The sequence below is a fragment of the Pleurodeles waltl genome, chromosome 6, assembly GCF_031143425.1.
Source record: "Pleurodeles waltl isolate 20211129_DDA chromosome 6, aPleWal1.hap1.20221129, whole genome shotgun sequence".
Lineage (NCBI taxonomy): Eukaryota > Metazoa > Chordata > Amphibia > Caudata > Salamandridae > Pleurodeles > Pleurodeles waltl.
In genome coordinates, this window is record NC_090445.1 from 415,270,412 (window position 1) to 415,298,254 (window position 27,843).

At 41.0% G+C, this 27,843-nt stretch overlaps 1 protein-coding gene across 2 annotated transcripts in view; it reads left to right on the forward strand.

Moving 5' to 3' along the window:
- The window catches only part of SORT1 (sortilin 1), a 484,851-nt gene that overhangs the window by 103,579 nt on the left and 353,429 nt on the right, over positions 1–27,843 (forward strand). For both annotated transcript variants that reach the window (XM_069238373.1, XM_069238374.1), the window contains exons 5-6: positions 26,295–26,459; positions 26,666–26,739. In XM_069238373.1, coding sequence (XP_069094474.1) covers positions 26,295–26,459; positions 26,666–26,739 — 239 coding nt within the window. The remainder of the gene's footprint in view (positions 1–26,294; positions 26,460–26,665; positions 26,740–27,843) is intronic.

Below are 27,843 nucleotides of genomic sequence, written 5' to 3' on the forward strand. Positions count from 1 at the left end.
GAAAGGGAGGAAAGCCAAGGATGAAGCATGCCACCAAGGGGTAACCCTGGTGGGTGAGGGTTTTTCTAACAGAAAAATCATTTCTCCTCTTCATCCTGTGCTAATTCTTTTAGCTGGGCCTCTTTTGTGATGTTAGAGATTTAAGACCTCCATTGTTATGAACACATCAGAGACAGAATGCCTGGTTCAATGCAGATCTGGCTTTGAGAAGAAAGTCCACTGCATGTCTCAAAACCATTGCGTCATCTTGCCCAGTATGTTTTTAGTCATGCCTTGCCCTGTGTTTTTACTTCCAGTGAATTTGAAAGTCTTTGAGTGCAGTGCGGATGTCCCATGTTTATAATGTGTTGTTCATTAGCAGATAACAGCTCGACTGCTGGAGAAAGTGAGGTGGGGAGGCATGAGACAAGTCAGACACCCAGAGTGAATTTAATTCACAGGGTCAATAATTTCTGCCTGTACCCTGGAAGGAGACTACGTAATGGCTTATGGGGTCCATTGCCTATCTTTGTGTTTGTTTTTCACCAGGTAAAAGTGGACATGGTGCATTTGGAACACTGTGTGCTTGGTGGCATGAGATGGTGAACAAGCTAATCAGCCTTTTTGGGTGCATGGAGCTCCCACCCCAAAACAAGTCTTATGAAAGGAAGGGGTTGGAAAGTCTTTCTGACCAACAGTTAGGCCCAGCTTTCTCCTGGTCAGGTGATATCTGACCCTTTCCCATGTTAATAACTATTGGCTAGCAATGTTGGTATTCCTCAGGTCTCCATCTGATGACTTTCCATGTTACACCTTGACCAGTGCTGACTAATCTGACCTGTCTGCTCCTGAAACATGCAGAATTCAAAGAGGAATATGCACTTATACAGGAGGGAAGGCACTTGGAACTTTTGAAACTGCAAGCGCTTTTGTGGATAAGGCTGGATCCTTGGGCCCACAGAAGAGGGATACATACTGCCCAGTGTTTTGGCCAACCAGTATTTTGTACATTATTTGGACATCAAGGAGACTTTGTGCATCTGGAGTGCTGCAGCATTTCACATCTTACGCAGATCAGTGAGTCTCAACTCCTTTAATATTTCTTGTTTTTAATGATTCAGGGAAAAGAGAAGCTGAACTGCTCTACAAAAAGAGTAGCTAAAACAGCTCTCATACAGAGAGAAGCTGTCCTGATCTGGGAAGGTCTAAACCAGTTCTAGCTGACTGGAAAAATCACACTGGCAATCAAAGCAAATCTCCCAGCAGCCACAAGATCACTGTAGCCCAGCTGGTCTGGTTGAAGCAAAGAAAAGGACCTGCTCTTCCTGACTCGTGAAGCTTTAGAGACCTTCCTGAATCCCTACTAGTGAACCCACTCTTTTCCTTCTATGTTAAGTGCCAAGGAATCCCCATGCTTCCATTCCTTCATTTCCTGGGCCAGGATGAGTGGTCCTGTTTGGCCAGAGTAAACCATCCAGTTTCTGCAAACATTTTAACAGTTTCTCAAGCCATTTCAGTTCCAGGCCAGCCATTACATTTCCAAGGGTATCCTTGTTTGAAGTGACAACTGGTGAAGGTGGTCCTACGGGGGGTCCTGGTTGCTACAAAGAAATGATCACAATTGGTAATTGCAGATCTGAGCCCTTTATGATATGCATCTCCGGAGAACTTCCTAGTGGATGCTGATTAAGTGTTATGTTTGTCACTTTTTAAAGGCTATAAACCAGATCGACCTTAACTTTTATTTTTTATTTTTTTTTAAAACTTTTAGCCGGGACGCAAAGTTATCATGCCTCTGGACACGGACTGTAAAATGTTCAATTGACTGCATTAGATCAGACCCTTGCTGTTTGAATGGCGGGCTTTTAACTACCTTTTCTTTGTGGGTGGCTGAAAACAAAGCAGCTTGTATTCAGCCCATTGCTTTGTCCAGTCTTATACTCTAAACCAGACACCGAGTGAGACCTATCATAGCATGCCTGTTCAGTCCATCATTTTTGTCCCTCACCTGCCAAATGGACTAAACTGACTGATTGTGAACAGTGTAGAAAAAGAATGGAAAAGTCTGGAATTCATCCAAGCTCAACGAAGCACAGCCCCATTCAGTGCCAGTGACATTAGAACCAATGTTATAGTAACTAACAGGTAATCACTATAAAATGTTTTCCTGTCTCTGCCCCAGAAGGTGGCCCACACCTGCTCGTTTTCTCTCTACTGTATGTATTATTGCTGTTTTAAGTAAATAAAAATAGTCATAGTACAGAGCAGACGTTGAGTTTGTGTCTTGTCTATATAGTAGGAATTGGGACACTTCTATGTGGTAGTCTTGAATCTGCTTGTATCTTAGTTTTATTTGATTCAGCAAGTTTCCTCAAAAATACCATTGTGTGGAGGAAATTCTCTTTGGGCCCAGGGTCTGAAACTATGCAAAGCATCTGTCTTCCTCTCAGTCATAATACTGTTATCTTCAGTTCAGGTTTGGAGACCTCATGAAAACTCAGCTTCTAATTAAAATGTCTCTGAAATACATCTTTACCTCCACATATTGGATAATTCTTACTACCCCGAGCCCCCCCCCCCCTACCTTTTCCCCCCCAATCTCCACATTTGTCTGCACTGTTTCCTCTATCCCATATTTATACAACTACTGGTTCACAGAGCATCTCTGCAAGACTATCTCAGTCCACAACTCACTGATAATGCATTTACTTTGGGTGGATATACCTCTCCAGTTACTACCTGGCGACTCTAACATTTGGTCCTGGATGACTCTGCCTTTTAGGGGCAACTTTGAAAGGACATTAGTAAACACTTTGCAGAGAACAGTGGCTCAACTTCTCATCTTGTTGAATGGTATGCTTTTCAAACTGTACTGAGAGATCCTTATGTTCAAGCATTGATGATGGCCTCTTAAGACTCTGCAGGTTGAATTGGAAACACTCCCTCATAGACTTGGAGAGAGCATCACTGACTGCAGCCACCTCTAAAGATGCACTACTTACTGCTAAGGAGCAGCATGCTCAGTTGATTGAAGCTCTGAGATGTATTGATTACAAAGTCCACACGGACAGTACACATGCTGAAATTCCTGTCCTGCCTGGTCAAACAAGACACAGACAGGATCACTATCTCCGCTATTAATCTTTTCCCAGATAGCATTATGCACTTGCAGTCAGCCATCCACACTGCCTTTCCCCCCCCCCCATTATCGCTCATTCTACAGTCCTGATCCTTCCAATGCGAAGGCACACATTACTTAGTTTCTGGAGGTATTCGTCCTTGTGAAGATACCAGTCAAAATCCCTGTCATGGAACAGTAGATTAGGGCTCCAACTGGGAATATGCCATCTATAAATCTCTGGGCTGTGTTGGCCATTCCAATTGAGTTTTGCCTCTTTTGCTCCTGAGACTGAATTAATGATATAACTCTGCTCTTCAAGCAGGCCTACTGTCTCCCTCCATGTGTGAGGTCCACCTGGTCCCCCCTCCCAAAACCGGGCTGCGATCACCTGGATGTTTTCTTCTATAGACCGTAAGCCATTCTCAATGATAATTATAAGATATTGAGCAAAATACTAGCAACTAGAATACAAATGGTGGTACCCACTCTATGCTGCATGCCTCTTTTTAGATTTGGAAAAGGCACTCACATGCTTGATTTGGACTGTATCTTTGCTGTACTACAGGGCCTGGGACCTGGCTGCAGGATGATTAGAGTAATCAAATTACTGTACATTGTACATGCGACCCTTCAGTCAGGGTAAATACTGGGGAGCTTATATGGGGCACCTTTCCTATAAAAAGAGGCACCAGACATGAATGCCCAATGTCATCCTTGCTATTATCATTGGCGGTAGAGCCCTTGGCCCTTTGATATCCTTATATGCTGATGACGTCCTTGTGTGCCTCCAACATAAGTAAGGAAGCAGCAGAACTAGCAAGGGTACTTCCTGCCTTTAAAGTGACCTTGTGGTCAGTTGGCCAAAATCTTGCCTATTTCCACTAAATCCCAATTGCCCTGCACGAACAGTCCTAGTGGACAGGCATAAAGTCAGCTGAGAAAGTTCGCCTTTCTGATATCTTGGTATTATCATCTATTACACTAATAAACATCTCCTATGGGGGTGTTTGTTGTGTGTTGTTTACTGCCTAAGGGCCCAAATGACTTTTTGGAGGTCGCAACGTCTGAAGGTATCAGGCAGGGTTTCCCCTCACTAAGATGGTGATGCTGCTGCGGTTACCTTTTTTTCCAAAGGTACTATTGAGTACTCACTAGGCAGAAAAATCCTAAGGGGCTTCCAATAATTAGCATAAACTAATGCAATCAACTGACAAATGAACAATATTCTTTAAAGAAGAAAAAAAAAACTTGAAGTTTCTCCCCTCCTATCCCTCTGCTTAAAGATTACGCAGGAGAAATGAACATCCGGTGCAACGGACATCAGTATTACAAAGGTATGTATTTTTTCGCTTTTAACAGATCATCATAATACTTACAAGTGGTCCCCTGTCATTAAGCTGTCAATTTATGAGATCTTACAGACCCAGGACAACCAGACCCTCCCCATTGTCCTTCAACCAGAACTTGCCATTGGCTGTCAGACATGGAGCCCCCATGTTAGCTTCTCCACAGCAGTGTCCATGGCTTGCCCGCTTATTCTTGAAATGATGGAATAATTGTGTACTTTATCTCAGCCCTAATAGCTGCTTTGCATCTAGGAGCATGTTAAGTCTCCACTTCCCCTAAGACATAAGATCATAGTCGACGAGTCGAAGAGCCAGGATGACATTTGTTGGGTCAGGCAGTAGTGGATATCCTGTTACCCCCAAATCTGACTAAGGGTCTCTTCCCAGAAAAGTGTGAACTCGGGCCATGACCCTCACACATGCAGTACATCTCTGTCTTGACCACAGCCCCTCCAATACAGCCTATTGCCGTTCCATGTATTATTTGTAATAAGGGCAGGTGTGACTTGCCACAACATCATAATCTTATACAGTGATTCCATGTGTTGAAACTTTTATAGATTTAGAGAATGTCAACCGAAAGATTTTACCCCTGCGCCATGGGAATAGAATAAATCTGAGCCTGGGACCAACATCTCATCTAAGTCCCTTCCTCATCCGATGCAGATTCAGCTAAAAGACCATAGATGTTGAAATTGAGATCTTTAAGACCAGCATAGGTGGTAAACCGTTTTTCCCAAGCCGTTAGAGATCTGTTGACTGCCAGTTTGTTCTCAGGTGCGAGAATCCAGTGTCTTAACTAGAGGTAATGCATACTATCAGCCTCAGGGACCCCAAAGCCATGTTTGCATTGTTTAATTTCTTTAATGCTTCCCCTCTGAAAGAAGACACGCAACATCCTACAACCACCTTCAGACCAACATGAAAAAATCTCATTCTTTACAGTGCCCAGGGAGAAATCCTTGTTTCCCTGTAGGGGTAAACTGGGATGAAAGTGGAAAACTTGTGATTTCTGTTGGGTTGAAGTCTAAAGTAGATTTGAGAATTTCAGAGTAGTAGTAAATGAAAGCCTCCTATATTTTGGACGCTACAGTATACCCTAGGGTGCCTGGCCTATCATGGCAGCATCCATATGTACCAAGTGACGTTCGGTAACCATTCGAGGGGAATTCTGAGCTGAGCTGCCTGATAATATTTTCGAATGTCCGTAAGAGCCTGCACTCTGACCTCTTACAAGCCCTCAGTATGTTCCTGTAAACTTGAGCTCTCTTCCCACCTTAGATAAAGTGATCTATGGGCTTCTATATGACCTTTATTTCACTCTCTGGAAACTTGATGGGGAGCGCCGAGAAAAAGATAGTGGTCTGGGTAAAATATTATGTTGAATTACCACCACCCTCCGTAACCATAAAGTGTATAAAGGTTTCCACCTAAGGAGCCTTGTCGTCTTTCATAGTATAAAGTAGGCGGTGGTAATTTGCTACATAAAGCGAGTGATGCTGTGGAGTGATGTACAGCCACAGGTACTTTTTTTTTAATTTTTATTTTTTTTATTTTTTATTATTCACAGCACATAGGAGTGGATGCATAGAGGCCAGCTTGGTTTTGGGAGGCAAACCGTCACTGAGCATTACCGATTTATCTAGGTTCACCTTGAACCCCGATATCCTGTTATAGGCCTCTAGGAGTTCCATCACCATAGGGATTGAGTGCAGTGGGTCTCAACTTAAGAGGGATATAGTTGGCAAACAAATATATGGTGTATTGGTCACCTCCAAAAAGACATATCCACTAAAGCCACATGCCATCTGGTAGCTGCAGCCAATTATTCAACAGCGAGCACAAATACAGAAAGCAGTGGGCAGCCTTGTCGTGTTCCCCTAAGCAGAGGAATCACCCCAGACCTATTCCTGTTGAAAAGATCCTGTGCTATTGGGAATTTATAAGCAGCTGCTATCCAGGACAGTCCATGGGGGACCCATTTAACCCTGTTCAATTCTTTTTTGATGTTCAGTGACAAGACCGCCATGTGGATAGCTCTATTTTTGGCCTTCCCTATAAGATGTAGAACACTTCTGATATCTGACGCATGCTTTTGTGGGAGAAAACCTGATTGGCCTGGAACGATTAGGTAGGTAAATGGGGCATAAGTCTCTTCGCCAGGACCTTTGTAAAGATTTGTGCATCAAAGTTTAACAGAACAATGGGCCAGTAAGAGCCATACTCGTCAAATTGGGAACCAATGCATCCTCAAACTGCTTATAAAATCGATTTGTAAATCTATCTGAACCAGGGACTTATCCAGATGGCAGTCTAGAATTGCAGCAGAAACCACCTCCTCAGTTATTCATTTCTTTAGTCTGTCACTATTAGTTTTAATGAGTTTCAGGAGTCCTGCCCCATTGAAAAGAAACATCCTGTTGTCCGAAGGAACATTGTCCTCCCGATATGAGGCCACAAAGATGTTTCAGAAGGCCCTCATTTTATCTTCTTTCTCACCAAGATGACCCCCCCAACCTCCCACCCCCTCAGCTTTCCCACAAGCAGGGAATTTGCCTAGAGATCGTCTGCACCTGGCATCTTCTCTCCAGGAGTGAGCCAGTCTTGTTGACCTGTTTGTAAAGTTTCTGCCTTAGGCAATGTAGAGCTTTCTAAGATTTCTCTGTGGTGAGATCATTGATCTTCCTTTTAAGGGAAATAGCCTCAGGCAAGTCCTTCAGGGAGCCAGTTTCTCTGTAGTAGTCAGTGGCTGGTCATAGGCTCCGTTTTGAAGGATGCTCTCTAATCCCCAAGATCTGGCATTGCCTCACTCTTTTAACAATACACCACCCTCAAAAAATGGCCTTCAATACATCTGACTACATTATGGCTAACCTCTCCTATGTTGTTCCTCTTAAAATAGTGCATGATTCTGCCTCAGCCTTTGACAGGATAGGCTATCTGTGAGTTGAGATTTGTTAAAGTTCCAACAAGGGCACCTGCTCCACCTTTCCCCCATTATAACCATAGCATGATCCAATATTGTTATTGCATTGTGCATGACTGGCTCTGCTATTAGGATATCTAGGGTACCCCATAGAAGCTTAGTCAGAGAGAGGCATCTGTGCACATGCAAAAAGAACGGTGAATTCCTGTTTATCTGTGTAGTTACTTCTTCTTAAATCTGCTAGATCAAAGTCTCTCATTCCCTGCAACAAAGACAGTAAGACAGTGCCCTGGAGCTACCTATCGTGTAAATGTCTATCTAGCAGAAGGTCCAGCACTAAATTAAAATCTAGAGCCCATATCGAACTAATCAGATCCCAACTTTCATGCTTCTTCAGAAATTGTGCCAAATAGTGGTTGTGATGCTGATTGGGGTCATAGACATTGAATATATTGCACAATTGCTCCTGATAGCAGCCCTCAATAAAATGTCCTCGGTGCTGTCCCTAACCACCTAAGTATCTCAAGGGGGAAAATCCTTATGGAGAGTAAACACAACTCTGCCTTCCTTAAGACTCATGGCCTCAAAAGGGTGTGTGGGGTACATGCTATATTTCATTGGGTGTCTCCCCTGTGGACACAGGATGTCAGGAGCAACCCCTCTCACTTCTCTTCACACCTTAACTAGAGAGTTCAGACAATTTACGTTCCACATTTACAGTTTTAACCATCATTTGGAGTGTCCAGGGAAGTCAAATGGGGCGTTAGCAAACACTGACCTCACCCACACAGATACAGGTAGTACTGAAGCATGTGAGAAGGGCATTTGTAACCATAAACCATCTGGAGTGAACAGGTCACTGTTTCATTTCTGCCCCTCACTTGCGCACACACACAGCCTTTTATATATGCCATGCTGAGCCCTAGATGCACCTTATGGGCTGGCTGTGAGGAGTTTGAAACTTGACACAATGAATAGCATTTTCATACTCTCTCACGCTGTTCACCTTCATAAAGCCACTTTTACCAGACTTGCCTCTATTGTTTTCTGTGTTTCCTTTTCTTCCAGGTAGTTTTTGTTATCTGTTTACTTTCTAGGACGTTTAACAACACTGTTGCTGTCTGGTGATGCTGGTTCTGATTAATGCACTGGCTAAACAATTTGTTAAATATCCATCTCCATCGCTGTGTATGCAGATTAATTGTGTACTGTGACATATTTATGATTCTGACAATACTCTAATCTGTGTTGAAACCTGTTAACCAAAAACTTGCAAACAACTTATTACAAAATAAAATAAAATTGACTCCAAAAAATGTCAGATCCAGGTCCAGGACTTAAGCTATTATATTTTCCGAAATCTTATCTGGTTGGTCCTTTCGTGTTTTTTGTAACACCGCTGTGAAGTGACCTAAATGACATGTAGCACATTATAAAATAGCTTACAAAATAACATAAGATATAACTTGGCTGTTAAGCTGGAATGCAGTACTTTTGGAGGACATGGGATATCTGTGGTAAACAACTGTGCCACCATTGGATGCTTCTTAGTCGGGTTCGAGAAGAAGGTAGCATAAGGCCAACCTTTCCAGCTTGGATTTGTGATTTAAGGTTCCTCTCAAGTAGGGTGATCCATGTGGGCAGTCGCCATGTGTCCTTTGCTGGTAACAACATGGTATGGCTCGGCATCAAATGGAGCATCAGATTTACATTTTCTCGGCTGACGTACTAGCAATTGGTTTTCCTCTTGGTTTCCTCTTGTGAAGACAATGTCTTTGGCATGTCGTCTCTTGTCTGCATAGGCCTTCATTTTCTTTTTATGATCCAAGTCTTTTGTCCATTGAGGTAACTTGGTCATCCTCAAGCATCAGTGTTGCAGGGCTTTCACCTGTGGTCGAGTGAAGAGTTGAACAGTAAGCTTGTAGGGTAGAATTCAAGACTGTCTTGAGGTAGAGCTTTTTTAATGCAGCACAATGAACAGCATTCTTTAATCTACTTATGAAACGTTCAACAAGGCCTTTAGCCTGTGGCCAAGACGTGTGCTCTCTTGATGCTTTAGATTAAGCAGATTGAGAGTCTCAGAATTCTCGACTATTGAAAGGTGAGACATTGTCAGATTTTTAATTGCAGGAATGCCCCACATCACAAAGATGCCTTCTGATCTCTCAATGACTTCTTCCTAGATGAGAGTTCTTCAATTAATAAGAAGTAAGACTATTTGTCCACGATCATCATCAGGTGATGTCCATTGTCAAGTGGACTGAAAAAGTCAACAGCAATTCTTTCCCATGCATGCCTCATGGGTGTTGAGTGGTTTTCGATAACAGGCAGTTGCATAGATGAGAGGCCTTTAACTCTTTCAGCTCTTTCAACAAGATGAGGAAATCATACTCTATATCGGAGAAGTAGTTTTGTGCAATGATTCCAGGATGTCCTTTATTGGCCACTTTAATTATCCATTGCTGCAGATTCTCTGGAATGACCATTCTCGAATTCCTCAGGCTAATACCTTCTTGTGTCACGGACAGTTCGTATTTGAAATTTTTATGCTTCTGGTATTCACTGTCACTGGTAAGAGGTCGAGTATGTTGATTCCATGACTGATGTGTAATAGCCTTTCACTTTTAACATGTCACTATCTTGACTCATGGCAGTGACAATTTGTTCCAAGGAAATTGCAGATGGTGTGTTTGATTTCACAGTGAAGTTTATGTAGGCTTCAGCTGTCTTAGTGTTACCATGACACTGTATACGCACCCTGGAACAGTAGTCAGCAGGGTTTGATCTTTCCCTGGACAGTGCACAATTGTGTACTCTTGTAATCGTAGACCCTAAAGTTCAGTGCATGGGTGCATCTTGGCTTTTGGCTTGCCAAAGATGGTCAGTAATGCTTGATGATCTGTCACAAGTGCGAAAGGCTTTCTGTAAAAGAAAACATGGAAATGTTCGCAAGCCAACACCACTGCTAAACTTTTCAGGTTGTGAAAAAGCCTGTTCAGTATGGTTCAAACGTTTGCTTGCATGTGCCACAATATGTCTTAGAGCATTTAGTTGTCTGTTGTGCTGTGCAAGGATTGCACCTAACCTCAAGTTTCTTGTACAGAATATGAAGCGGGATTAAGCGTCTTTTCTCACCTGTTCCACAGCGTATCCATAACTCTGACAATCCTTGACTTATGAACATTGCTACAAATCTAAGTAGCACAATAATATTTGCATCATTTGACAGTACAATGACTCATTTAAATCGATTGGAACCAGTTCGAGCAGCCCACTCAACATGTGGCACAACACAAAGGTCAGCTTCCTTCACTTTGCTGTTAAGTTCTTGCACAATGTTGCCCATACCTTTCGAATATATCTCTGCAGGCACCAACTTCTCATTGAAAATCATTCCACTTGCAATAATTGGAAATTTAGTGTTCACTAAAGCATCAGCAATGTTTTGGCGAGTTAACATCTGCAAGTTCATCTGGTTCGATGTTGATGACTGGAATTTATCAAGTTGCATATGTATAGATGTCGAATTTTTGATACAGGCAAGGTCAGTTGTTCCACTTGTAGACATTTGTCTGGTTCTCTCACATTCTTTGACAGAAAGTTCAAGATAACTGTCAAAGACAATGTGCAGCTCTTGCAGGGTGCACACTGAATTTGATATCTGTAGAACAGTGTGCACAACCTCTCCGAAGTTTTGCATGGATGAAATCTTGACCATTTGCAATTGTGGCATATAGTCCACAACAACAGCAGTTTTCAATGAGGAGACCTTTTCGAATTGAAATTCCTCAGGTGAAAGTTTTTTTCAAGTTCTTGTACGAGTTTGTGTTTCACTGGTTTTGTTGCAGCATCTCTATCAAATAATGCGTTTATTGGAAGAAGATCATGCAACACGATGTCCTTGATAAATTCACCCCATTCTTTTGCTACATCCATCTCTGTGTGCTTGCAAAAGTTGTTTTCTTGTAATCTGTTTTGTGGTGGGTGGTTGGATGAAACTCTTACTATGGCAATTGATGCATGGAAGTTTAGCTTTAGTGATTATGTCAACAGCTTTTTCTTTATCAATACAAATCTCTCCTGCTTCAGTTCTGCGGATAGTTTTGATCCATGTTCCTGGAGATCTAGTAGACGTGTCTTTGTATCTTTATCATTATCCAGATGTTTGGTCATGAAGTTGTGCAGTCACGCAGGCTCAGTCACCTTGCTGCTGCATGAAATGAAGAAGGCTGTCAACATGTTTATTAAAACGTTCCCTTCTCTTTCCCACAAGTTTGCGGTGAGGAATGGTTTCATGATGGTCCATTATTTTTTAATTTGTCATTTCTCTGAAAACATTGTGAACAGAAATTACTTCATGGTAAACTAGCTGCCATTGAGTAACATATTATCTTTTACGTGTCTGACCAACAATTCCCTGGTAGCTTTTCTGTGATATCTGGATAGTCCGTTCCAGTTTCATATCTGAAGCCACAACATCAACCTTCCCTCTCTGTCTTTCACCACAAAATTTATTTGAATACATTTTCTGTAGTGGTATGGTTTTTCCACCTCTAGCTTCTTCACTATTTTCAAATACCAGGACCTATATATCAGGTAGTTTATGCAATTGAATTCGCGAAACACAGTAATCGGTGACTCCACAGTCTTCACATGCAGCTCCCAATCACCTTCCTGATTAAAATGTGCCAAGTTTTTCACTAGAGCTATCATGTGTAAAACATTTTCCCAGTACTTGTAAAGTTGTGATTTTTCTTGACATTCTTTGACAAACTCTACGTACTTGGTTTTCTGATTTAGAACTGAGTGTATTGGATATTGACTGGCTTTCAATTATGTCTTTTGAATGAAAGTGCACCCTGTGCCTTATGCACTTCTGAGATAGGATATGCAAAACCTAATTTGTCATTGTTTCAGAAAGCATTCTGACGAAATTTTTCTGTGGCCTCTGGTATGATGAGCATACCTTGTAATGAACTAACATAATGAGTTGCACTCAATACTGACTGGACAGTTTTGCTTCCAAAGATTTCAGCCTCGATATTGCATTGTCTATGCCACATCCACTGAGAACTTCTGCACAGCGCAGCACAACTTTTCCAATGTGGAAAACACTCATCATTGGATAAAAATCATTATTCTACTGGATTGCTTATACAAATATCAGCTACAATACAGAAAACACCTTCCTCTCAGAAAATTGGCAGGATAGGCTGGTCTTTAAGCTGAGCACGCACATTTTGAAAAGTTTTTAGAGCTGTGTATACTGTTAGGTAGTTTGTGACTGGAGATGTTATTACTGGTAAAAACCCAACCTTCTTCATTGGGACGGTGTTCTGGGAGATTAAAGCATGATTCCAGCTCACAGAGGATCTGACTTTTCTTCATCTTCAGTCCGGACCGAATAAGCAATATGATAAATTCAGCAAAATCAGCTTCGCGGACCGCAGCATCAGGTAGAACAAGATCCATGTCCTCAGCCATGTTGAAACTTTCTGGTAGACTGGGAGGTGTTGCTGGCTTGTAGTGATTTTGCACACGTTGGTAAAACAGTTGGGTTATTAGTTTGCAGTTTCGTTTATGCCTACAGCTGACACAGCTGGTTTTCCAGCAGTCTCTTCATTGGGTCAGTCTTGGAAAAAGCACCATGGCAGTATCAGGTGTGCTGGATGTTCCAGACTAAGAAGAGCTGTCTTCAAAATTATCAAGTGCAGCAATTGCAAAACCTTTCCTGGTAAAGTGACTTGGAAGTAGTGTATTGTCAGATTCACAAAATTGTACAGCATGAGCTGCTAACAAGTTACTGATCCGTACTATGTCATTGTAACTTGTTGATACACCAATCCTATTCATTGAAGTGATTAGCTCTCTACTTTTGCACTTGCCATAGATTGCATGGGCAGTTCTCATGTGATTTAAGTCATAAAACATCATTTGGAAAAGACAGTACATTTGCACAGCATAAGTCTGTCGGTTCATTTGACTGTCTTCCACTTCTTCACTTACATCTTCAAAGCCATCATCAATGTTGTCTGCTTCTGTTCCGAACTCAAGAACTTTAGTTTGTAACAGTTTTGCTTTGTTGATATTAAACAATGATGTAAAAAATGTTAAGACAACATCAGCCATTCTTGTTGACTCCCATGAATTGCAGAGCTCTGGGGTATCACAAAATTTGTCATTTAGTCCAAAGTTTAAATTTTTCAGGACTTCTCTTAAAATGGATCCTGCTGATTCTACTGCATCCTGTGATCTTATTTTGGCAGCAAGAATTTAAAGAGTCAAATCAGCTGAGAAAACCATAAGTGGCTCTTTCTTTTCTTTTCTTTTTTTTTTTTTTAAGACTGGAAAAATTAATTGTATTGTACATTCCTACCAGAGAAATCTTAATTTCATTATTATGGATCATTACAGTTTCATCAATGGAGACCATTATTTCTCTGATCTCACTAAGTTTGAACGAGTAGCTAGCACTTGAGTGGCTTTAAAACTTAATTTGCTTTTTCAAAGAGTTCAAACCTAACTGAAGGCTGGCAGTTGGTTTGCTGCTGGATGCTCATTGTCCATTCATATTTTCAAATGTATGCACTCATGCAGTTAAGGGTGAGCATGCTAATCCGCTGCAAATACATTAACTTCTCTGTTTAGATCAGGTATGCGGCTGAAAATTTAATCTTGGGAGAAACTAGCTCCAGATAAAAGCATGTGTGCTCTTTGAGACTCACATTTTCTGTACTTGGTTCTTTCGTCTATCCCTTTGGCCCTTGTTCTAGCTAAACTGCAGATAACACATTGAATATCATCTACTTTCAGATCAGTTGTTGGAGGTGGACAAGGGGTAGCCATGGATCTAAGTGGATGGGCGTTGAGTTTGTTTGTCGACGCTGGTTTCTGCTGTTTTTTTGCTTACGTTTTTCCAGGTTTTTCCCATTGTGTACAACTTGTAGCACTTGTTACTATGATAACATTTTTGATCCTCTTCACCCATCAGTTTCATTCTTTTGTGAACTTTGTCTTGCCGTATTTCTGCAGCATCTCAAACTTTTCTTTCCAGCCGCAGTTGATGTTAGCTTTTCTTTTGGATTAGTTTGGCACATGACACATTTTTCTTTGTTGAAGGAGTCCTAAGACTTTGTAGTTAGCAACACTCTGCCAGGAGGTAAAGATCCTCTGCTACCTCTTTCTTTGCTCAGGTTTACGAATTTGAATCCATGGAAAAACTGAAACCAAAACAATATTAAAAAAATAACCAATATGATGGCTAAAACACATCATTACAGAGCAACCATTTTGGAAAATGGTGGGAGGGTTGCTGAGTTATTTTCTGTCTCTATAAGACTATGTGACCCCGCCAAAACCTACCTATGTTTTGACACCAAATTGAAGGATATAAGTATCATGGTTCCTGAAATATTACATCATCTCCTCAACACATCTGTCATTTTTAAAAATGTCATCCAGAAACAGAACAAATTAGCCCAGATCAGCAATGTCTACCCAAGCTAAATTACTCCTCTAATGATACAAAAACGAACATCTCGGGACAACATTTACATGACCAGTAAAATTAAACATTCTTTTTTGTCAACTCTCTCAATGGGACACTCATAGTGGCAAAGTCTTGTATGTATCTGGAACAGTAACTGGCCATGCCAAGGAATGAGCATAGCATGGAAACATCTTATGGGGAGAAAAACAGAACAATTGGACAATAGAATTATGTTGTGTGTAGATGAAGATGGCATCTTATTGCGAACTGGCAGTTGTCAATGCTTGTACCTTAGCTGGATGTGGTGTCATGCCCCCATCAGAAAAGACATGGCCAAAGAATTTTAGCTTTTTCTTATTGAATTCCCACTTCGCAACATTAAATCTGCATCAATAAGTAAACACACTTGCCTGAGAGCTTTATCTTGCTCCTTCTGTGTAGCTCCAAAAACTAATGTCATCGCTATAGTTGAAAGCATTCACTATTGGATGTATGATACATCTAATGACATCATGAAAAATCTCTGCAGCTGATGACACACTAAACTTAGGGCCAGATGTATCATTCTTTTCAATAGCAATTACTAAATTGCGTTTTTTTGCGAATCGCTATTAACTAATCGCTACTGGAATGTATGAAACTCCAAGGGCTCGCAAATGGACCTACCTCAGTAATATTCATGAGGTAGGTAGCAATTTGCGACCCATTCCGAATGGCTACAATCACAGGGATGGTGGCCTGCTGGGCTCAGCAGACTACCATGTCTGTGATTGGTTTTCAATTAAGCAATCTTTTTTTCCTTTTTATGCAGCCCATTTTCCTTTAAGGAAAACGGGATGCGTTTAAAAAAGAAAAATGAAAAGTTTTCTTTTCATTTTTTAAGAGTAGGCAGTAGTCCTTGAGAATGGTGGAACAGAGAGAGTAAGTCTTGTCCCTGAAAATTAAATCTATTTTATATGACAGGGCGTGATGAGGGCACGCTGGGCAGTGGTTGACATCACAAGCGATGTGCACAGAAACACCTTTGGATCTGACAGTCAGGTTGGCGTTGAGGTGGGAATAGACAGCACCAAGGGAGACTGCTTCAATATTTTCTTCGGCAGCGAAGCTGGGCGTAGTGACCAAAGTTGATGGTTGGTGCCGACCATGGTCCGAGTGGCTGAACACCCCTTGTAGGGTGGAAGATCAGAGTGATGTCGAGGGGGAGCTGTACTCCTAATCTGTTGAGCCAGTGGGAGGTCTTGGATCTCGAAGTTGGAGCTAGAACTCTTTTCAGGTGAACAATTCTTCTTTGGTGGCTGGAGGCTCAGGATGATGATCCCCCTCAAGTTTGTGGATGCTGAAAAGGTCTTGTGTATCTACCATTGCTCTTGTGCGACATTTAGGGTCAACGAGCCCTGCGGTCTCAGGAAGTCTTCGTTGACCGGAAGAACCGGCACACGTTGGAACATTCCTCATTGTGCTTGGATGCGAGGCAAACATTACATACCTGGTGGAGGTTGACCCAGGGGGGATATTGCGCGACACCAAGGGCAATATCGAAAAGGTGTCCATTGCATCACAGGCGAGGCATGGTTGAGAGCCGTGTGGAAGGGAAAGAAACTCCGATGGTCAAAGCCCCACTCGTGCCAGAGTCGACAGGAGAACTGTACCGGACAAGACTGAAGGCATCAACCTAATACTAGAGTAGGGGAAAATGAGATTGAATACAATACAGACAGAGGGAGAGGAACCATGAAGACTGAAAAAACACACTGCGAAGGTGTTGATCTGGAGCACGAGAGCACACATCCAAACCGGACAGCAAAAATAAAACAGTCTAAACCTGGAGACGATAACCTTGCGCATTGCATGCGAGAGGTGGAATCCCAGTTCCTCATGACTTGAAGAATTCTTCAAAGAAAAAAAAAAAGTACACACACCGGGCCCAAAACTAGGGGGCAGGAGTATGCCCAGCATGTGAATCTACAGTACTAAGTCATTAGCCGATGCTTACAGGGTAAGTAACATTTTCCATATTTTGACTAAAAAATACAAATTAAATAAAAAATGTATTCACAAATACAAGAGAGCAGGGAATCCTGGGTAGTTCCCCTGCGTTAGGCAGAGAGCAATTCATTTGACACTGTGCAACACCAACAGCACTCCATATCTGCTCACCTCAAATGCCTGTTTTTGTAACGGAGTTTGTAAGTATAGGATTAGGGATTGTGCTAATCCTATTCAGAAAAACTCTGCTAGAAAAATACATTTGAGATGAGCAGATTTGGAGTGTTGTTGGTGTTGTAGAGTATTCCATATAAAGGAAGTGCTTTCAGCCTAAAGCTTGTGAACTATCCAGGGTTTTCTGCTCTTTTTTGCATAATTTATGCATCATTCTGAGCTTGAAAGGTTATTGTTTTGAGATTATTTTTTTTGTATTCGATTTCTTTACATTTGTATTTTTTTATTCATTTTGTTACAGTAGTTAAAGTGTTTATAATGGGAATACATGTGGGGTTTTGTTTTTGGTATTTTCTTTTTATTGTGGAACTTTAAACAGTCACTTGCGGATGTTCCAGTGATTTCAGTTAGCCTGGCCTGCTGTGAGATGTTTGTGGTTGGATGGTGACTTAAATAAAGGGCATGTCTTACCATTGATACGTTTTGTTTTGTTAACTCCCCAGTTAGGGTTTTTAGGTCCTACCAGACAGCTTGTAACTGTCACATTGCCAAAGACCTTTTGTACAGCCGGCTTAGAGCCTGCCCATTGATTTCACTAGTTGGCTTTGTCACTCTCATATGCTTCTTAGTCAGTGACTTTACTTCCTCATCTTGTTTGTTCCACCCTTGGAGCATAGTCTCTTTACCATCCTTTAAACTGGCTGATTTGTATCTTTCCACTGCTCTCTTTTCGAGAATTACTTTCTTCCTTCTTTGTTAAGCAGTCTGAGCGAGTGCATGCATTTTTCTAGCTTTCTCTCTCTAGTGCATCTCTCCTGCCAAATACCATCTGCGCTTGGTGTTGCTATTTCCCTTGGGTGCAACCTCTTCCCCCTGCCATACCGCACATCCCATGTGCTCCATGTTGCTCTCTCCATATTTTACTCTCTCCCTTATGTCTCCCTTATGTGCTGCTTTCCTTCTCACTTCTCTTGGGCATTTGAATTGTTTTTCAAGTTTTTTTGTTTTTGTTTTTTTAGCACCTAGCTCTTTCACACGCTAAAACTTTTCTCTCTCTATTTTTTTTTAATTTACCTATCTGTGGCATCCACCATCTTAGATAAGTGTATGAAAAAATAATAAAATGGTGAATAGTGATTCATACTTTTATAAGGCACATGCACGCCTACAGAATGACTAAACTTGGACATTGTCTTCTTTTTGCCAAAGCTGTGCAACGACAAAGATCATTGACATAGAGAATAGGCCTACAAGGGTAGACCTATTGTCTTTGCCAGTGCTCACTACTGGGTAGTGGTCAGATAGAGAGAAGTGGTTAATCCAGTGCCTAGTTTGTGGAAATGTAAGTGCCATGGCCCAAGGGTTTTCTTTTCAGCTGAGAACGCCCACAGTTCTTGCCACTGCAGCTAAATGCAGGGCCAACCTTACTTATTAATCCTTATGCTTAAACCAGTATAACATTTTGGACAATTTCAGGTCACCCAAGCTTCAGCAAGGGCCTTAAAGTGCTCGTTCTCTACATGTTTTGTTTTTAGTATATTGAATTGTTAAACATGCTGATGAGCATTGTTAAAAAAAACGGTGAGAGAGCACCACCTTGTAGTGTAATCTCATTAGTTCCGGTGTTTAAAAATAAATGCCCATGCTGAGCAGCAGTGTACACCAGCTCAGATTAAGCACTGGGGTTATTCATTTGGTCTCAAATAGTTCATTTTGTTTATTGCCTGATAGAGCCTATCCTGAGTCCTTAGTTCTAGGAGTTCTCATTGACCAGAGTCAAGGCTGACCAGACTGCTGTCAATGTGTCCAGTTAGGCGTAACTCTTCAGCCTTTAATGTACCTGAGATCTGTCTTCTATGATCTGTGGAAGATTGAGTGGTGCTTGACGGCAAATTTAGTTATAGATGCACAGCCCACAAAAAGTAATTGAACTAAGATCAAAACATGTTACCGGCCCTTTCACATAAGGAAAGCCCATTGAGGTGAGTTGTTTACATGACGGTCTAATCTCACCCTGCAATAGCTCAGCCAAGCTCTCCTTACATGAGGTAGCAACCTTTTGTTTAAGGCTGTGCAACCACTGCTTGGGAAGAATTGCTGAATAAGTTAAAGATGTGTTATTTGCTGTTTGATCCAGCACCTGTTTTTCTAGCCCTTACCATCGAGTTGAGTGACAGACTCGACTGTCACAGGACTAAGTCAGACAAAGGAAGTAATGTGACAATCCAGTTAGACTACAATGCAATTAGTGAACCTAGAATACCAGTGGTAGATAAAAATATACACGTTGGACACTGGCCATGAACCACCACCTACCACAGGACTCAGTGAAGATACTTGCGGTATCCTAGGTGGTCAGTGCATTCTAGAACTCTAGTATGTGTTGCTTCAAGCCTGCTTGGAATGTTTGAGGTGAGTCGAAGGGTGCAATTTGGAGAAGCGGTTGCTTTTTATGGATGGGGTCTACTTATTGTATTGATCCTAAATAATCCCTTGAAACTTCTCATCTGCTTTGTTTGCACCTTACTACAATATCTCACATTTGGCATTGGTAAACAGCTATTCAGAAGGACCTTGCATGATGATCTTGATTGTGAAAAGTAACACCATGTGGTCAGATCTTCAGGGCATGTCCCTGGCCGTGCCCTGTGCGCTTGTACCATGGAACTGCACACAAGTCTGATCTCCATGACAAAAGGCTTTGTCCATGGATATTGGGGTAGATTGATTTTGCAGGTCATGACCAGAGCCAGCATACTGTGCCCAGAGAGCACAAGTGAATACAATCAGGCACTGCTATCTATAGGCAAATCCCATATATTTTTTTAAAGTACATTATAACAAAATTGAATTTCTCTCACTGATGTAAAGTTCCCAAAAATGACACATTTTGTGGCAAAAAGATTGATCAGTACTCGGATAACCCAGTAGAAGCACATTTTACACTACTTAATCATTTTCAACTAGTGACCGATCCTGCTGAAAATAGGCCTGGAATGATTGAAATTACAGAAAAGAAATAAGCATGGTTTATACTTGATGGAAAATAGCTTTATTTTAAAGTTAAGGACATAGAACGGCAGTGCAAGAATTGTTTCTAAAAAGGGAAAAAAATATTTTTATGACATATTAAGTATATGAATTTCTAAGCCCAGCGTTTGGAGTCCTCGCTTCATAGAGCGGAAAAAGAACAGGCTCTAAAAGGTCACTGTTGCTACATTCTGGCGAGTGGGAGAGCAACCTTCTGATTTCAAGTGACAGTGTCATTTTCCTGTTGCCTTTCTAAATTCATTTCCTTTTTTTTTTATAGCAGAGAATTAAAATTTAAATAATTGCTGTATCTTCTTTTCAATTATAATTTAAAGTTATGAAAAGACTAGCATCGAGTTAGATGTGGGCGTGGAAAGAAGGATGCCCAATACTACCTAGAAACAAAGGAGGGGATACTTTCGCTGGAAAGAGAAAGTTTTCCGTTCTCAAACATTGCTTAAGTACAAAAGGTAGGAAATATTGAAACGCCTTTGAACACCAATAGAGGAAGAAGCAGAAAAAGACCTAGATGAATATGAATGGGTTATAAAGAAATTGGACATTAAATATGAGAACAGAAATGAGGTAATAGAGAGGCATCGAATTCATGATGCATGAACAATTATCTGGAGATACATTGGATGATTTCACAGCCGCTCTGAGCAGTTGGCAGCTTGCAACTGCAAAGCATTCTATTTCAAAATACTTAGTGATCCGTTGGTGCTACGGACAACCATTTAGAGAATGCAAGAAAAGTTGTTAATGGTGACGTATGTTACAATGGACAAGGCTGTGGAGATAGCCAAGAAATTTGAATGCGTGTCAGAGGACATAAAGCAACTGGAATAAAACAAAGCATGTTACGTACATACACGCAGAAAGAGGCAGAGAAGACTGGAAATCTGGACTAATGACACATCTTAGTTACAAGTGCAAGGGTGATCATGATTGGAACACAAGTAAAAAGGTTACTAGATGTACCCGATGCAGCATCAAGGGAAATTCAGATAATGAGAAGATGTATCCAGTCGTTGGCTGATGGTGTAGAAAATGCAAGCAAAGAGGACACCTTGCACAGATGTGCATAATGGTTTATAAGACTAATGTTACGTTGAAAATTGTCAATGTAGAATGGACTGAAGTAGGTATGTCTGGGGTAGACTGCAAGTCTGCAGAAGATTAGTACATTTGAAGGTCAATGGTAAAAATTGTGGTAGGTTCACGAGCAAGCTCTACCCTGGTCGAGAACATATGACGCATGATAAAGTGTTAATGCAATAGATGTGCAATGGTGTGGGGGAAAGAATTTAACTAATTGAACATTATGATACTGCTATACCTTTCAAGGATAGAAGCACATGCACCAAAGTACGTGGCAAAGGAAGGTATGTTTGCGTAAGGTCCAGAGCGAAGAGAGTTGTGGATTACTTTAGATCCCAACCATCCCGATCAAGTATTTTGTATAGGAATGAATGCTGAGAAGAACAAACTCATGTAATGAAATTAAAGATTAACTTGAATAGTTAATAAGATTACATAAAAAAATAAAATTGTTCAGGGGTGCCAAAGCAACTGAGTGCGACCAGTGACAGTGAGAGGAATTGAAAATGTAATTAGATAAACTCTGAAAGACTAGCATGATAGAACCCATTTAGGCATCTGAGTGGTTTACTCCAGAAGTCCTAGCTCAGAATGCTGTTGGAGGATTAAGAATGTTTATTGATTGTAGGGATTTAAATAAAAATATGTGGATTGATCACCATCCTCTGCCCAAATTAAACAAATTGCCGAACACACCAAGTAGACCTCAGCTGTTTCATCATTAGACTTAGCCTCCGCCTATAATCAGTTGGCACTTGATGAGGAATTCAAGCCCTTGGCTGCGTTTGTAACATCAGAAGGGGGCTACAGATTTTGTTGCATATCCTTTGGACTTGCTTCAGTGTCTGCTGTGTTCCAAAGGGTTATGCATCAGTTTTTGGGAGAAGTAAAAGACGTAAAAAAATTCCAAGATGACATATCAATTTATGAAAGAAAAAAAAACTGGGAGGAACACAATTGTACGCTAAGGTTAGTCTTGATGAGTGGGGTTGATTACTTGTTCCATCTCATGGATTGTAATGGAGTAAGGCCCAAGGAAAGCCTGGTAAGAGAAATTCAGGAGATACCGAGCCCTGAAAATAAAGAGCACCTTTGTTCATTCTTAAGAATGGTGGGATACTATGCCAAATTCATTGACATTTTTCTGCTATGAGAGGGTTGCTGGAAAAAAAAAAGGTCAGATTTACATGGTATCAGTTGTGAAAGTAAGAGATTAAAGAGTGAGGTTTCTTCTGCTCCATGTCTTAAACTATTTGATATCCGGTTAACCATTATTATAAAGACAGATGCGAGTAGGTATAAATTTGGTGCAGTGCTGTCACAGGGTAAAAGATAGCAAGAAAATTGTCATAGCATAACGCATCAATAGTTTTGAGGCAAACTGAACACAGTCTGATATTGAGGAAGAGTTACTGGCATGTTAGTGCAGCATTGCGCACTTTAAGGCAGCATGTTTGGGGCAAAAGGTTTTCAGTATGATCAGACCACAAGCTTCGGTGGATGTTTTCACAACAAAATGGAGGGGCAAGGCCACTCGGTGCTTTGCACATTGGTTGTTTAGGTTGTAGGAATTTGTTTTTAATGTGGTGCAAGTGCCCAGGATAAAAAATGTGATGGCATATTTGTCACGTTTTCCTCTGCTAGAGAAGAATCCGATTGATGCCAGTAATGACTGTGCTGTTGCTAATGTGGTTGATACAATAGAAACATATGGTTCACAAGATGATTGGGCTATGGATGCTAAAGTTGCCAATAACATAAGAAAAGTGGGACAGTATGTAAAAATAGGGTAATTCCACAAAAGAGTTCTGGATGTTGAGATAAAAGCTTATGTTTCTATGAGAGATTGTTTTGGCTAGTTTGAGTAATCAGAAGGGGAGATGTGTTGGTGGTGCCCGCAAAGTTAAGACAATATGTTTTGGAACTGGCTCACAAAGGACACATCAGAATGACTGCCATGAAAAACGCGTAAGGCAAGGTTTTTGGTGGCATTGATGCGATTGTGAAGTGGAAGTAATGGTTAGATATGAGTTGCGGCTGGAGCAGTAAGTCTCAAAATGTAATGTAATATTCGCCACAGTTTATTAAACAGTTGGACCCTGAAAAAAATACCTGTAGTTATTATAGACCCCTTTGCAACTTTGAGTCCTAGAGGCATGTATGTGCCAGTAGCTGTGGATGTTTTTCTGGATGTGATCGGAACTCATGTTCAGGAGACCTTCATGAGAGAGGGCATTCTCACAGAAATTGTTATGGACAACATGGTACAGTTAATGTTGAAGGATACAGTAAAGTTTTCAAGCAGTGCGACACACAAGGACATCCACAAAGTAATGCTGTTATGGAGCGGTTTTGAAAGAAGGCTTGCAGTTGACCCTTGGTGATGGGTGTAATTGGTGCGCAGCTGTGAGAAGATTTGCGCTCATAGGACAGCACCAACCAGTATCATAGGTGAGACTCCCTATAAACTGCCAAGAAGTAGGCTGGATGTTTAATTTTACGTTGGAAACCGGTTAAGAAAAATTTATGAGAAGAAGGGCTACCACTCATTAGTTTTACGAACTTTTCTTTGTAGTTGCTAAGTTAGAATGCTTTGCAAAAAAAAGGCATGTCACAATAGTCCAGTCCTTTGCAGAGTGGAAAGATTTGATGTCACATGGTAGTGTTTGGAACATTAAGAAAGTGAAATGCACCAAGTTGTAGTGGGAGGAAAATGTTGTGGTAACAGTTTCACCATTGAAGTATTGTTGCTGGCAAAATTGGTAGAGCTGAATCTCAGGTCTGGCTGGTGGGAAACAAAGATGTTTACTGGTCAGTCTTCTGGAGTCCTGTGTGATGTATCTGTATGATCAAATGGTCTGCATCCCTATGTAGAGGTCCTGAGGACATACCTTCTGATGAACAATAAATATAAAGATACTAGACATAAGTCTTGAGACAGACACAAGGGTATTGTGCACCAGAGTTTGAAACATCTGCTGTTACAACTCCTCTGTATTAAAAGATGAAAAAATAAAAGTAGTCACTGCAACAGAATGTCTCCATACACTAATTTAAACGATATTGCTAAGAAAGCATGCATTATTTCTACTTTGTTCATTTGATTTTGATATGGTTATTTTCTATTTGCTAAAAATGTAAATTATGCTTTTTGCATATACTTGTACTCTGGCCCCCTTGTGCACTTTTTTAACTTAAGGTACTGGCATAAGAACATAATCATTAGGGCCTGATTAGCACCACTTATATTGGAAATGTTGCTGAGGGTTCCCTACATCAAGGCCTGTCATACCCATTGTAGGCAGTGGTATGATACAGAAACCCAGCTAGAGGAACATACAATAAATTACACAGAGATGTAATGACAATTCAATGCTGTGTGAAGATTAGGACTTTTTTTAGTTGGGTATAATTGGGCAGTTCAAACTATACACAGAGATAACTGGAAGATGCCAGCGCCTTTTAGGGTGAATATGCAAGACCACACAAATGTACAGCTTGTAAGTACTAGGCACTATTAAACCAAATAACTTGAGGTCTTTGTCCCCTATTAATTAATGAATGAGTGAATTCTTAAACCGAAATGGCACATTATATAGCTGTTGGCTTGCAGTCTTGTTTGAGGGAGTTTACTACAGTGTTTATCTCAGAGTGGGGAAGAATGACAGAGTTGATGTATGAAGAGGCACAACGAATCTGACTGTGTTAAGTATTCTTTCTACTGTAGTACTTTTGCTTCTGTTGGTCGAGTAGATTGAGAACATGTTGCTGGTATTTTCTAGCAGAGATATGGCCGAATTCTCACAACACCAAAATGTCCCACGCAAGTATGAACTCTGGGCCAGAGTTGTGCAGAGGCCAGTTATACTTAGTCTTGCTGACATAGATTAACAGGGATACTTCAGGTTTACCATAATTTAAATTTGAAGTGAACTGGCACTAATAAAGACTTGCCCACAGGTGTGTTACTCCAGCATGACACCTCTTCAAACCGAGGTGATGCTTGGTCATTTTTTAGTTGTGATGTGCTGCTTTTGATCTGCTAGGCTACAAGGTTTTCATGATTGCTTGGCAGATCACTTTCATGTGGCTACATCAACACTCCACATTAGTCTGATGGGCCTTGTACAGGATTTTCTTCTTTTCATGGTCCTGCTCGTGTTCTCATTCTGTAATTAAACTTATATTCTAATTAGGTGATGGCTACAAAGATCTGTCATAAGTCCAGAACTTAGTTGTCTATGGTCTCTTCCTTGGAGATAAATGAAGGCCAAAGTCCTTGTCCTGGAGGGCCAGTGTTTTTTTTTTTGTTTTTTTTTAAACCTCGGGGCACAGAACACTTAGCTAATGAAAATTCCACTTTTCTTTGAAATTCATATTTTTGCTCCACTCATGAGAAAATGCATCTTGATTCTTTGCATACTTCAAGAAAAGCACAGAAGGAACAGTTCGGAGGTCACTCTACTTAGACTGTGTCACGGTGTGTATGCATGTTTAAATACTTGTAGAGTGAAACCTAGCTAGGGAGGAGTTGATTGGAGCCCTGGACAAGGCAGTAGCCCTGGGTTATGATTTAGGATATTTTACAATGGAGCAGGTGATTTCGTGCTTGGTGAATACTGATGTGGGGAGATTTACCGGTGTCTGGAGAGGTCGACTTTCAGCCCCTTTCTGAATTACAGAAGATTTGGGGCAGTTCCATACGGACAGATGGAACAACCACCAAATAAACATGTGTTTGATGTATTGCCCTAAGTGACCAAGTGTGTGCACAGACATTCCCTTGCTGTCTGTGCCACAGGATCCAAGGTATATCTCACTGATGAGGACTAATAATGAAACTTGGTCCAGGGTTGCTTGTGTTAACCTTCTGGAGAGTCCCTCACCAGGCAGTAAACCACTGTTAAAGCTCTCTAAAATTACAACAAAATGGTCTGCAGGCTGTCTATAAAGCTATCACTTGAACAAGCTGTGAGGAGTTCAGATCACCCAGTAGCATTAGAGGTTGAGTGACTGCACCTGTTGACTCCTTGCCGTTTCTTACACCGTGCGTAACAGCCATTGTTAAGTTGTGATTACTATTGTGTTGCAAGTATTAAGCAATCCTTTCTTACTGTGCCAACCTCTTCTCCTTCACAGGTAATCCTAACAGCAGATGTCTCAGGAGGGAGTCTGAATGGGCGGATCTTCAGATCTAACAATTTTGCAAAATCATTTGCCTCGACCAACCTTCCTTTCTACCCTCTAACCCAGATCTTGTTTCATCACTCCAAGAAAGATTACCTGCTTGTCCTAAGCACCACTGTAAGAACATTTCCTTATTTCTGAATAGTTTTGCATTGATGCGGCGTTCCCCTTTTAAAGCCTTTACAATTATTTGTATTGGTACTTTTCAAGGATTTGGAGGGGGAGATTAATTGGAAAAAGACTGAGATTTATTTTCTGCATCCAATCAACTCAAACCTGATCTTGATTATGACAATAATGTCTGTCTTTATCCTTTTTTTCAGTACAGTCTCTGGATCTCTCAGGACTTTGGGGCGGAGTGGAAAGAAATCCACAAGAACGTCTGTCTGGCCAAATGGTGAGACCGTAAAGCAAGTGTCTTTGTGCTGGGGCATATTGGTTTCTCTTGCACCAAGGACAGCAAAGGGCACTGTTGATAATGTTAAATGGCAATACATGCTTGGAAATTCATTAGGGGTGGAAGTGATTAGGTGGTTTTTAGGTTGAGCGCGGAAGCGCTCTGACCTGCTGGAATCTAACTGTGTGCTTTTACCCACTCCCACCACCCCCCCCATCACTATCATTGGTTCGTAGGCTTGCCTTTCAAAAATCCTTTGTTATCCTTGGTAAATGCTTTACGTTTGTCCTTCCTTGGAGCGATTTGGTTACCTCCTTGGACAATGACAGTGTTAAATAGATGTTTGACTGCGAGCAAACTTTTTTCCTTTTGTCTTTCTCCTTCGCGCTCATGCTCATGGTGGCACTTTCAATCTGCTTGCTTGCGTCAACTGCTTTACTTTTCGTTTTCAATTTATGTGCCAAGAAAAGTCCAGTTATGAATTTACGTTAACAACTCTAACTCTAGCAAACCCATTACATTGCAAATGCTTGTTGGGATTCTGGTGAGCAATGTTTTATTTTTTATTTTTTTTAGGGGCCTTTTAGGGGCTGCGGATGCTTGTAGTGAAATTTAGGATAAAATGCATGGTCTACCTATTCTTTACCTTTTTGTTTGATAATGCAGTGTCCCTCCAAGTGCTTGATCTTAATCTTGCATTGAAACATAAGTCATAGGCGTGAAATAGTTCCTAAAATCTTATATGAAGTTGGAAACCACAAAATACGAGAACTGAAATAGACCTATATAGGAACAAACACTTAAACAATAACCAAAAAGCTAGGTCCAGTTGTTCAAAATGTTACTGATGTTCAGTGAGAGCTTTTAGTGCAAAATACATTTTCTTTGAACCCAATCATCATACACATCCTAATGTGTTTGCCCAGATGCTTTCCCTGAAAAGATTAAATGTAAAAACTGATTTGGATGTTAATAGTGGCTACAGCACAAACAACGATGAATAGAGCAAGACGGTCACAATTTAAGGTTCACTCTACTAAGTGAACCTTCACTCCAGTCGCTGCCATCACTTGTTAAAACGAGATGTGATTATGAGGTGGGAAT